At 46.6% G+C, this 12,552-nt stretch overlaps 2 protein-coding genes across 2 annotated transcripts; one reads left to right on the forward strand and one right to left on the reverse strand.

Annotated features, from left to right (window-relative positions):
• Positions 1 to 145: 145 nt before the first annotated feature.
• GGI43DRAFT_370191 (uncharacterized protein) lies at positions 146 to 3,255 on the reverse strand. Its single transcript, XM_083202532.1, has one exon. It carries the CDS (start codon positions 3,011 to 3,013, stop codon positions 275 to 277), a length of 2,739 nt encoding a protein of 912 aa, XP_083060863.1. The 5' UTR covers positions 3,014 to 3,255; the 3' UTR covers positions 146 to 274.
• Positions 3,256 to 4,700: 1,445 nt separating this feature from the next.
• GGI43DRAFT_383518 (uncharacterized protein) lies at positions 4,701 to 9,049 on the forward strand (the record flags this gene model as incomplete). Its single annotated transcript, XM_083203396.1, has 7 exons — positions 4,701 to 5,019; positions 5,096 to 5,822; positions 5,901 to 6,193; positions 6,248 to 6,609; positions 6,666 to 7,118; positions 7,248 to 8,086; positions 8,146 to 9,049. The coding sequence occupies 7 exons, from the start codon at positions 4,701 to 4,703 to the stop codon at positions 9,047 to 9,049; spliced, it is 3,897 nt and encodes a 1,298-aa protein (XP_083060864.1).
• Positions 9,050 to 12,552: the final 3,503 nt, after the last annotated feature.

The following is a 12,552-nucleotide window of genomic DNA, read 5'->3' on the forward strand; positions in this document are numbered from 1 at the left end:
TATATATTCACTGTAAGAAACATGTAAACTAAGATATTCGTTTAATCGTTCGACGCGACATAAAATAAAAGCTTTCGTATCACTACATATCTCATAAAAACATGCTTGTATGCTAAAAGCAGAAAATTGAAAGGAATGTGCCCTCCGTATAGCAGTAGTTGAAGCCCAAAACGCCCGGCAAGATAAAACCTGCCTGATTATTCGCAAAGTGACAGTCCCTGCTATGATATATAACCAAATCCCATTCAATCAATGACTCATTCTCCATTTGTCTTCACATTACTATACAATCTTTATCGGATTTACTTGAGCTCCCTCCAGAAGCCACAGCGGGTCTTCGATTTGCTGGGACCGAGGGACCGGGTCGTCGACCACGAGCTGCAGCAGGAGGTACGACACCATTGCTTGTTCGAGATGTCTGTTCAGAAGCCAAAGGGCTACTTTCGTGGTGGTTAGGGTGTCCTCGAGGAGGAACATATGCAGGAACCTGAGCAGCCTGTTCATATGAGGGTGGCGGCGGTTCATCAGTGCTAACAGGTCTATTGACACCTGGTCTGAGAGGAGGAACTAGGGGTCGGACGGTTTGAGACGCGGGTGCGCGTGCGGGCAAAGACCGCTGAGAAACAGGGGCGGGGAGTGCACTGGTGCTATTATTGGCACTGTTGCTGACACTGTTGGAACCTCGCCGCGGCGGTGGAACAGGCGTGCTGCCACTTGGACCGGCCGCAGAGCTGCGCCGGGAAGCATTATTACCACCGGCATTTCCTCCGGAATTGCCTCCAGAATTGCCCCCAGGGCGAGTAACGGGTATGGGAAGGTGAGCTTGCTCGATATATTGCTCCGAGAGTGCTCGCTCCCGTTGCCGGCGAGCCTGTTCTTCTCGGTGTTTCTGATCCTCTTCCTCTTGCAGCTGCATGGCGAGGGCCAAGTCTCTGTCTTCTTGTTCGGTGCTGGAGCTCGCTTGACCTTGTTCTTCGGCAGGGGCAGTCTCCCTAGTCTTGCCCCGTTTATTGGTGACAGTTGTCCAAACACCACTGCTCTGACCGTTGTGGTGGTTGCCGGCTCCAGTTCTTGATTCTGCCGCGTGATCACCACTTACAAGCCGGTAGTCTCCAGACAGAAATTGGTTAAATTCCCCGTTGACATCCATCAGACTTTCCCATACAATTTCATCATGGCTCCGGTAGCCGGCATCCGTCACAAGCGTGAGGAGCTGCTGCGTTTGGGGATGGCAATAAAGGGTTGAAAAGTGATCATTGCGGAAAAGGATAGCAAATGTACCGGGTCGAATTGCCCTTTGGATGACCTCTATTCCCCAGGGCGTCAGCTGAGTGGCTGACTCGTTCAAAAATATCTTGATGGTGATGATGTCTTGATATAAATCTTGCTCTGCTTCCGTGAGGCCCTCCTCAGAATGGGCTAGTTTATCCTCTAGCTCTTCTTCGCGGAACAATAGATTCTGCACATCTTCGTAAGAGGTAGCATGTCTTTGCATGGAGGCACAGACGACATCATCGTAGGGCGGTAGCCATCCATGAACGAGAGGAATAGAAAAAGTCGCATAGAGACTCATCTCCGCCGTGTCTTCAAATGTTCCAGGGATGTACTTGTGCCGCTCGAGTGGGTGAAGCTGTGTTAGTGAAGTATGCTCGTATGCGGCGATGACTTCTGGAGTAGGGATGAACCGCGGGTTGACATTCATGCCGGTGTGGAGACTCTGGAGGAATGAGTATAGTTCCGCGACATCTGGCAGAGAGTCCTCTGACGACGTTCTTCGAGGAGACATGAGTTCGTCAAAAACAGCATCCAGCAGAAGACTCAAGCTGACTTGCTCCCGTGAGCGCAAAACTTGCACCAGTACTGTATCAGGAATATTGTCAGGTGTTGTCATAGTCAGCGCATTGACTAGCGCGACCAAGGGACAAGGCCCATTCTCATTTTGTATGAGTATGGGCGACACGCGAGGGTTGTTGGATGAGTTGGGATCGTGCCATCGGACATTCTTCACCTGGTACGTTTCAGCCTTCCCATCGACCGGCGGACGTGATGGAACCCATTTCACACGACCCTCTGTAACTCGGGGCGGTAAAGCTGGCTTTTCCTCCAACACCGCTGCTGAGGGCTCTTCTTGTGGCTGCCTTGGTGGGGGGCTCAATGACGGATCTGAGTCTATCAGACTCCAGTCGTCCAATTGAGCTGCTTGTGCTGCCGTCAGTTCAGGTACCTTGCCCTTGCCCTTGGCCGCATCCAAAGACCCCAAGTCGTCCCAAACGTGTTGCTCACTTTCGAGGTCATCCGGCATCGCAGGTTTCTGCGACGGAGAGCCCTTTTCATCACGCTCGCTGTGAGAGTCGTCATCCCAGGTCGAGCTTCTAGAATGTAGAGAGATTAGATCCGGAGATTTTGGCGAAATAGGCACTTTTGCAGGCGGCTCCGGCGTGGAACGAGCCCAAGGATCAGGCCCTGAGTCTCCAGGTGCCACTACAACGGGTGGCTCGTTTCCATAAGTTGGCGGCTGCAGGGCAATTGTCGGCTTCCATGGATTATTAGTGCCCGTCTCGTCCAGGCTTATGCTAGAAAGCGATGCTGTGGGCGGCTGTAGAGAAGCCGGAATAGCTTGGAGATTGGTGTCGGACGGAGCTCGGTTCTTCAAAAATGGATTCGCCTCTGACCTCTGTACGCCTGGTCTAAGGGCATCGGGGATCTGGCCGGGCAGATTCAGCTCGGAAGGCTGCTTTCGTGCCTCGTTCCACACGCTATCCTCGTCTTCCGGAGAGCCGAAACCTACGTCGATGCCGCCTCCACCAGGCTGCAGAGACCTAGGCACTTCCCTACGGTGGATGGAGTTTGATGCAGTACCAGCCGCAGCTGCATGAGGAGCCACGTCTTCCCAAGCACTTGTGGCCGGCTCATCTGTCCAGCTGCTGTTCTCCATCGAGGGACGATGCTGTGGCGGCGGCCCAGGCGGGGGCAGAACGTCTTCGATACTGCCGGGGGTCTGCTGGACATACATGTTTTGATGAAGATGATCTAATGGAAGAAGCTGTATGGACTTTTTCTTCTCAATCTCACCAGCTTGTCGATCAGGGTCGAGCAGTAAGGGCTGGGGGAGAAAATCGAGGTGGGAGACGGTTTGGAAGTATGTCGTCACTGAATCGGCGATCAAGGCCAGCAGCGCATGATGGCGGGAGTACGGCAGAGCAGCAGAAATTGCAGCGAATGCGACGTAGAAATGAGAAGCTGAGGACTTTGGTATCGGATGAGAAAACGAGTCTTGCACAAGTTTTTAGGTGGTTTGAAGAGAATCAGGCACTGTGACATTCGAGGATGTTTGTTCCTGGAGGATTGGGGAAGCGTGTGGCGGTGCGAGCAGCGCTTGTACCTTCTGAGTGCGGAGGCTGCCCGCTGCGTGTTAGCGGACGCAAGGATGACGCAGCCAGGCGTGGAGCGCCGCGCAATGCATGGAATTAGGCTGAAGGTGGCGATTTATGGTTTGCTCAGGCGCTGCGCTGTGAATGCATAAAAATGATAAAACTGGATGAATGGACGAATAAAGACACCCAAAGTATAATTGTATCAGTAGAGGAGCTGCGCGCGCATTTGATGGAGTCTTGATGGAGTACCAAGGTACCTTGCGCATGGCGCCACACCTTGGTGAGGTACCCGCGGGATACGCCATTCACGCTGGCACACCTGTTGGGAGTACCAGAGCATGGTAGGTACTGCGCTAATAGCGTGCCTGAGTGATTACATGTACCGAGCGCTCCATTAAAAGGCATCATCGTGCGATGAGCCACTCCGTGTACCTGTCTGCACCGCCACACTTGATCGGCGCAGACGACGTCGTAATAACTTTCATGTTCACGAGATTGACAGCTGAAGCAAACTGTTTCTTCTCAATCCATTACGAGATATGCAGTTTTGAGTACTTATATATCGTGCTACTCTATGACGATTTCTCCCATAGTTTTGCCTCGATTTAGCCATGTTATTCAGTAACACTCCTATTTATCACTTTACATGGTGAAATCCTCTTTTCACTGCCATCAGCTAAGGCATGCTCTCTAACCATAGTCCAAGCCGTATGCCATCATCAAAGCTAGATTTCAATGATCAGCCCTTTTAAGAACTAGGGGAATTTATGATAAAAATGGAATTTATTCTCCGCTACCCCTTTGACTCAAAGCTGTGTTGCGCTTATGAATCATTCAGCCTGACCAACATCATGTCCAAATCGATTCAATCGGCAATATTAGAACTGTCCAGAGCTAGATAACTCAATTATTCTCTATAATGAAGTAATAAATAAATTTCATCTTCTATATTGCTACAAACTGAGCGATATATGTGTACTTTGTTTGCCATAAATAGGTAGAAACAATGTCTTTTTTCTCTCTTCTTCTTTTCTAATAAGCTAAACTTCCTCCAACACTCCTCAAAAATGAACAGCGTATTAAACAAAAAAATGATTTCACTAGAGCTAGAGTGAATGAATATTCTTGCATTCACCAAACCACGTGCTTCAGCCCCGCCTATATAAATTTCGGCCCCCAGTTTCAATTTCACCTTTTTTCCTCCTCATGCAGTTCCTTCTTTTCCTTTTTTCATTTCTCCGTGTGATATTTTCTGTACATTCAACACTCCCATATATTCAATTTCCATTTGTACACTTATGAAGCTGATTCACAACCACAAACACCATGCCTCCCAAAACATCAAATGCCAGTAAAACATCCAAGGCGCCTCACAACTTCGAGCCTATTCTGCGCCAAGAAAATATTGCTGCGTGGCGTCTGAAGCCGCAGGCCACCGACTATAGTGTTAGAGATGCTGCGACCTCTATATCGGATAATGATGCGGTCTCTATTGAACAAAACGCCGCCATATGGCACACTCTTGAACATGTCCCTGGCATCCAAGTCCTCCACACGTGGGAAACCGATCCCAAGTCCATCTCTCAACTTGCTGGATACAACGGCATGCCTGAATGCGCACTCGCAAATTTCACAGATACGGTTGGTAAGTACCTGTTCAATATTGCCAGACAAGCAAAAGGTTCATTTCGTTCTTCGTTCTCTTACTGATTCGTATGCAGTCTGTGATATCATCCCTGAAGGACTGCTCTTAGTTTCCAAGAAGTTTGGCTTGAATGCTAAAGCTCTACTGCCTGCTGATTTTGCCAACATAATATGCGAGCTTCCTGAAGACATGGCCACGCTGTATACCAAGCTGCGGGCAAATATTACCAGCATCTCAACTGCCACCGCTCAAACGTTGATCAAGCCTGCCGAGCTGGTGAATCAATATACTAGTGACAACCAACTAAAGAATCTAGTTGATACAATTGCAAGCTCACTACCCAGACCCATGTACCTGCCGATTACTCGAAAGACGGTCACTCAGAGTGACAAAGAGAATGACACCATAGATGTGGCGGCGACTATTCTGGCTCATTCCATTCAAATCTTGCTGTTCGCACCCACCCGATGGAGTAAGGATATAATTTACAAGCGGGATACCAACGAATATACCCATCGGTATCCGACAGCCGCGGGTCATGGTGGCAACTGCCGCACCGTTGCACAACTTTTCAGCCTCGAAGACTTGCATAGGTCTATACTTCTGATATACCTCACTGTATACCGACGCAGCTCGGGTGACATAAACTCTACCCGGGCTCCCTGGAGTTCAAAGAAGTTCCTGGGTTACTTTGACGTTAAGACACAGAGACGGGCCTTGGATGGTCAATCAAAATATATGACACAAATTGTCAACAGAATCAAGCCTTTGTACGATATACTCAAACCAATGACGAAAGAGGAGTAGGACATCCTCTTGCGTACGGTGAGGGTGCGTTTTCAGTGGGAGGACCCAGACGCTGTCCTCACAAAAGTTATTAGCCATGCAACGCCGTTCAAATCAATTATCGAGGAACGAAAATTGCTTGATTTCTCAAAGCACGGAGTAGAATCTTCTGCAATTCAGGAATTTGTTGCCTCTCACCCTGACGAGGAGCAAGGGCTTATCGAGACTATGCACCGTTCATATGCACTCGAGATGATCTTCAAAGGCCATCCGCCCCCAGAGGATACCAATCTAATTCAGGTTTGCGACAGATTTGGCATTCAGTGGCCTAAGATGCAGCTATACCCCAACTCGCAGGTAGAGCCTCTCAAGCCTCATCAAATCGCAGGTTAGGTCCACTCAGAATAAAATATCTCCTTTTGTAACTGCTAATTTTTCTTAGATTTGGGCGTCATATTTGAGAAACTGGATACACTTGGCCATGTTTTGTTTTGCAATGAAATGGGTCTTGGGAAGACCAAAGTTTTTGCAGCAATGGTCGAATGTGCTACGCGCGATATAGAGGCCAAAGTTCGAGCCTCAGCGGATGATCCAGGAGAAGTATTCTATCCAACATTAGTGGTGAGCTCACCTTCTACAATACACCAAACGCACGCTGAGTTTAAACGTAACTTCCCGGGATTGAATGTTTTGTTGTATTACTGGTGGAATGGCGGAATTCGCATATTCGGCCGTGGTGCACAGATTATTGAGAAGAAGGAGTTTTTGCAAAAGCTCCGGACGCTCAAGCCTACCGACCCAGAAGTAAGTTTGGCATCTTGTACTTGCGTTATTTGATACTAATAGATGGTTAAACACAGTCTGGCAGAACTGTTATCCTGACTTCGTATCAGACTTTACATCGCAGAGTAATATCTAAGTCGGAGCGAAAGTTTGTGTTCATTAAGAGACCACAAGGTGGACCAGCGCCAAAACGCCCAAGAAATGGGACTCTAAGTTTGTATCCGTCGACCTTTGAGGCTGATGAAGCTGTGGCCGAGGCTGACGTTGAAATGGTCGACGAGTCCCAAGCACTTAAAAAGCGAGTGCGCGAGTACTCTCCAGGAGACCCCGAGCTCAAGAGCAATCAAATCCGGTTCTTAGACAAAGACGAGACAACTAAGCCCGATGGTAATCTTGTTGAGTTAAAACTCTCTAACCCAGAGCTCAGTAAGTTCCGCTGGAGATTTTTAATCGTCGATGATGCACATAATGCTCGAAAGGCGACCAACGCATACCACAAGATGTTTCAGCTTCTTGAGTGGAGGAGCCTCGTCTAGGTGACTGGCACGCCCCTCATGAGTGGGTTATATGATATGTCTCCGTTACGTTTGATATGGGGCAAGACTGGATTTGATGCTGTCACTGGGCTCGCAAACTTTGGGGATATTGATGGGCTTTAGAAGCCCGAGTATGATCCTTCCAATGACAACGTATGGGGAGATGGGACAGCAACAAAGGGCATCTTCACGCCTGAATTCAAAGAGCAAAACCCATCAGAGGGTTGGGACCAAATGCAATCTTTCTATCGGCAAACGGGCGTGAAAATTTGGCAGCTATGCCCTCCAATTGTAGAGGAAGCTGGGCAGCGTGCCTCATGGTCTAGCTCGTTTGGACAGAAGGTCGTATCTGTCATTTTGAGAATTCTCTCTCTTTGTCGCTCGCTTCACTCCCGACTCCTCCTGCCGGACGGAACGGTATCCTATCCAGACGCAGATCTGCTGCCAATGACTATCGCAACCGAAGAGTTGAACTACGACAAGAAAAACCAAAACCGCATAAAAGAGCATGGAAGAGAAAGTGCGAGAAAATCGTTTGCAACAGTGCGTTCGGGAGATTTCATATTAAGTCAAAAAACATTGACAAGAGCACGTAAAAGCGGTGTCATTGCCTTCTCTCCTTATCGAGAGGGAGTCTTGGTTGCCCATGATTGGCGAAACAATGAGATTATAAACAGTGACATGGGAGATGTCAAAAAAATTTCTAAAAGGGATAAGGTTCCGATTCTCGGCGTCAAACACATTGAAGGACTGTTGTTATCCAGAAATGATGGCCTTGGCTACTTCTTTAATAAGACGCGTCTTGATCTCGATGCCAACTATCACTCTGACCGAAGCGGTTGGTTGCACTGGTTGTGCGCAACTAGTCCAATTCTCAGTCGGAGTCTCGAGTTGGCACACAGATATATACATGAGCAAAAAGAGCGATTGATTATCTATGTGGACACTCCATGGATACAGCAGTGAGTAAAATCCTCAATAGATCCCTCATTATATATGTCTCTACTCACAAAATGCACAGGATGATGTACGTAGCAATGAAGATGGCCGGTTTTAACACGTCGACAGCGCGGTCGTTGGATAAGCCTAATTCCAGAATCAAGGCTGTCCAATTGTTTTCAGATCCTACATCCAAAGCAGAAGTTTTCGTCGCCAATATTGCTATCATGAGTGCAGGCCTTAACCTGCATACCGCTTGCAGCAAAGGTTTACTGATTAATATGCCTTTCAGCGCAAATACCATATTGCAAATACACGGTCGACTAAACCGCTTGGGACAGACGAAGGCCGTGAAGTGGCACAACCTCAAGGTTAAAAATTCATTTCACGATCACCAGGAGAGGGTACTGCTCACCAAGTGGTCACATCAGCTCTCAGCAGAAGCCAATCTTCCATCCTGGATTACAGGTACACTCAAAGAAGTCGTTCTTTTTGAGCTCATGAAAGCCTACTTCAATCACCCATTTAATCGCTATGCTTGGGTCGTGGTCTACGACCGCGACGGCGTCAAGATGGACTATTACACGGAGGGCATCATCAAATTGGGACACGCCTGTTCAGCTATTGCGAAGCTAGTTATTGCATCTAAAAAGTCTCAGTACTGGACCGATAACGATGAATATCTCATGGTTGCATTGACTAAGCTAGTCACGACGATGACCTTGGATGGATTGGAGGATTGGTTGACTTTCGATGAGGCTACTCTTCGCAGTCAGATGGAAGCGGAGCTCGAGGGTGTTGTCGCTATCGTCAAGACGGATGAGACTGCAGTGAAGGAAGCGAAGCTTCTCAAACAAAAAGTCGACGAACGTGAGAAGGAGTCTGAGTCTGAAAAATTGGTCAATGCCGAGGATATGAAGAGCGGGGTTGACTTTGAGGAAGCGTCCGAGCTCTGGGAGGAAGAAATTGAGTCGGAAGGGGAGTAGACTAGCCATCTATATTGAGTTACTATATGAAAAATTGGTGCTTCTTTGAAGATCATTTCATCTATTTAGATATAGCTCATTCATCTAGCTCAATGTTACCTAATTAGATCAATTTAATATGGCGATACCAAACTTTCTCATACAGATTAGGTAATTCGATGCCTATTTGTAACCTTCCTAGGGCCAGAAAGGATTTCGTAGAAACGTGGTCCTCATGCTTCAAGGCTTGGAAGAGACGGTTATGGACGAGTTTAGATGCCGCCACGATAATGCTTCATAAATATAATGCGGCACATTCGATACAATCATATGCAGTGGCGATCTTCAGCCACAGAGATAATATCTGCAACTAAATAGCCGAGACAACTTAAAATAGCCGAGGAATTTTTGTTACCGCTGTACTTGTATTCTACAAATAAGTCGAATTAATGAGATATAGAAAATAAGAGTTGGAATTGCATCCGCAAGCGCCTTCTTAGACAAGTTGGTCATGGGTTGTTCCGTGATACATATGAGTACTGAGCATGATCCCTGAGCGAAGTAGTATTATAGAGTTCCCAAAGAGGTTCATAACGCCTTGCTCTCGGATTTGTTTGTTACTTAGGCAGTTGAGCCGAAACTTAAAAGTCCAGCGGAGATGTGGGGCACTCGAATATTCAACGGTAGCGTATCATTGCAGACTCGTATCCATAATGGGCGGTGCAGGAGATCAAGATGTGTGGTAGGTTCTCGGCATTTATAACCCGAAATGCAGATACCATGTTGGTCGCAAACAGTAGATCTAGCGAGAGTGCAGTTGCTAGGTGGGCTGATAGAACGTAGAACGAGACGAAAGAGACCATTGATAGTATGCGATCATGTTCTGAACAAGTTGGTTCTATTGTCGTCTGCCACCCTGAACAAATATACTGTTGATTCTGGGCCAATATCATACCAATATGGCATAATAAAGCATATAGCCATGCTACCTCCCCTATTGCAGGTCACAAATACCTGCTGCCAAGACTCCCACCTAACATCTAAGACGAGAGCTTCACAACGGGACTTGACGTAATAGATTGCCATACCGATCGGGCAATCCTGGCAGCTGTGTCATCCATCTCGCTCTGAGCTACAAGGTTCCCACGATGTGGGGGATACACGTATTAGCTTAGCACTATACGGCCCGAGAAGCGGCCCCATAAGATCTGGTTGGGATCGTAAGACGTAATCTGAGGCGGAAATTGAGTATGAAGCCTCCCATCTCTGGTTCGTTGGAGCCAACAGCTGAACTTCCATATTGGTAGGTAACTGAAATAAGAGCACATAATAACAAATATGCCGGATGTTCTCTGCTTCGGACTTAATATGTAACAGTTGGGTCCCCATATATCAAGCTCGGGACGGGAACAGAGCGCTAAACAGAGGTAGTTTTGCATGTACAGACAAAGCTATAATTTTCAAGCCTCTAAGCTATTCTAAAGTGTATTAGCGTCGTTCCAAGTCTAGAGGCTTGTTTTGGCAAAAGTGTCTGCTCTTGAGGAAAATGGTACGCTGGATCGTGTGTTTCATAGGACACAGAGTAGCAGGAATACGTATACAAGGACTGGATACAAATTCTTGTAGGATCAAGCTGATCACAGTATTGGTCTTAATGAACATAGTCGAGGCATCCTATCTTTGAAGATACCAGAAATGGGACTTTCTTGGCATCCTGACAATCCCAAATCACACTTAAATTCTCAAGCCTTTGGGATATCAATCATCAAATATGTCGATGAATATATTTCTTCCAATTTTTCAGAGTCTTTCGATAGATATTCGAGCGGATATCAAGTGATTACATGCTGCGATTTGATATAACTACTTCAAAATACCAATATTCAAATTCAAAAAGTAAGATACCAAGTTCAAGCTCTGTTAAATAGCATTTAGCATGTCTATACGTAGCTGATCAAGTTCTTTGATCTACAAATTCTTATCCACGTCGCCAATCTTTCACGCTAAAGACTGTTTGAACATCGAATGAGCTATGTCAATTATACTCTACAACTAAATAAGAGTCGGCTTAAAATATTAGATTAGAAAATAGGCCAGAAGAGCTTTTCTCTGTAGTTTAGCGCAACAGAAACCCAGGCTCCTAAGTAGGCTGGCTCTCTTGTTCATGGCGAATGAGCCAGGTTAGCAAAGGAAATCACTCATGCAAGCGGTAATCACGGCTCTTCAAGCTAATGCCTATCCGGTACGGTTGAATATTTAGATTTGTCAGTGGAAATCTGGAACTATGGAATCCTAAAACTCCCTTCAACATGCGCCCATCCCTCCAGCCGAATTGCTCTTACACCACAGTGTTCGTGTGTGATCTAGGCACATCAAATCCAGTACTCAAAATTTATCTTCGATTGAGGTTATGGTTCATTTCCACGGATCTACTTGGTCAGTCTCTAGTTTTCTTCATTGATTCGGAGCAGTTGGGGGAAAACATACAATTTAGCAGCTGCCACCGAGGTTGCCGCCGACGGTGCAGCCAAAAGGACCGCAGCTCCATACGTAGCAAGAGCCGTCAATGCAGATATCGCCTGCAGCGCAGCCACGCTTGGCGAGAGTAGCACCTTCGAGGTTGGCGGGAGCAGCGAAGGCAGCAGCAACAAGAGCAAAGAGGACGGCGGTGGTCTTCATTTTGATGGTTTGGAAGGGTTGAAAAGTTAGAAAAATGGTTTTTCTTGGATGGTTTCTTATTGAGATGCAGGAGAGGAGTGATGAGTATGAGATGGTTTAGGATACGACCTTGGACCTGATATTTATACTTTTCTTTTGCTAATAAATGTCTGGCCACCACTTCGTATTGCCATAGTTGTATGCACACTTTCAATAATCTATACCAACCCATGCAAGCGGGTATCAGGAAATGAAACTTCAAAATTGAAAATACGCATACTGTGACAAAATAGACGCATCGCCTTGGTTGACAGGATGTGTGTGTGCTGCAATGTGTGGAAGAGTGGAGCTGTGTGCTAGTTGTTTCCCCAGTCTCCGTGTTTTCTATTACTGTTTGCCACGCTCCTTGTAAGTAAAGCTAATGCATGTGGTTTTAGGCTTATTCAAAGATTCCCCGTACCTTTAATATATTCTACAGAGATTATGATCTAAGTCGGGTAAATACTATAGTAGATAGCAATATCCGGGAGCTATATTCAACGATGAATGTGATGCCAAGACGGTAGTCCAAATCCAATGTATTGCAATACACATCTCTAGAATTGACTTCAAGCCTAATATGATGAAAACTGAAAGACAATTGCTTCCTAGTGCCCTTTTGAGAAATTGCTGAAAGCGTAACTTCATAATACAAGGCGCCAAAAGTTCCAGACAGCAATGATCTACGTCTTTCACATAGACTTGAACGGTAGAAGACTGATAATATCCATTCCATTAGATATACCAATCTATTCTAGTAATGCATAAGCTAACATGGAAACATCTGAAATGATATACAGAACAGTGCTGTTACAAGCATATTGCAA

Source organism: Trichoderma evansii (assembly GCF_050947405.1).
Source record: "Trichoderma evansii strain SZMC 28006 chromosome Unknown GGI43scaffold_9, whole genome shotgun sequence".
In the NCBI taxonomy this organism is placed as follows: domain Eukaryota; kingdom Fungi; phylum Ascomycota; class Sordariomycetes; order Hypocreales; family Hypocreaceae; genus Trichoderma; species Trichoderma evansii.

Bases quoted from the DNA above. Each gene is read 5' to 3' on its own strand.
- GGI43DRAFT_370191 (XM_083202532.1), bottom strand. From the start codon at position 3,013: ATGTATGTCCAGCAGACCCCCGGCAGTATCGAAGACGTTCTGCCCCCG.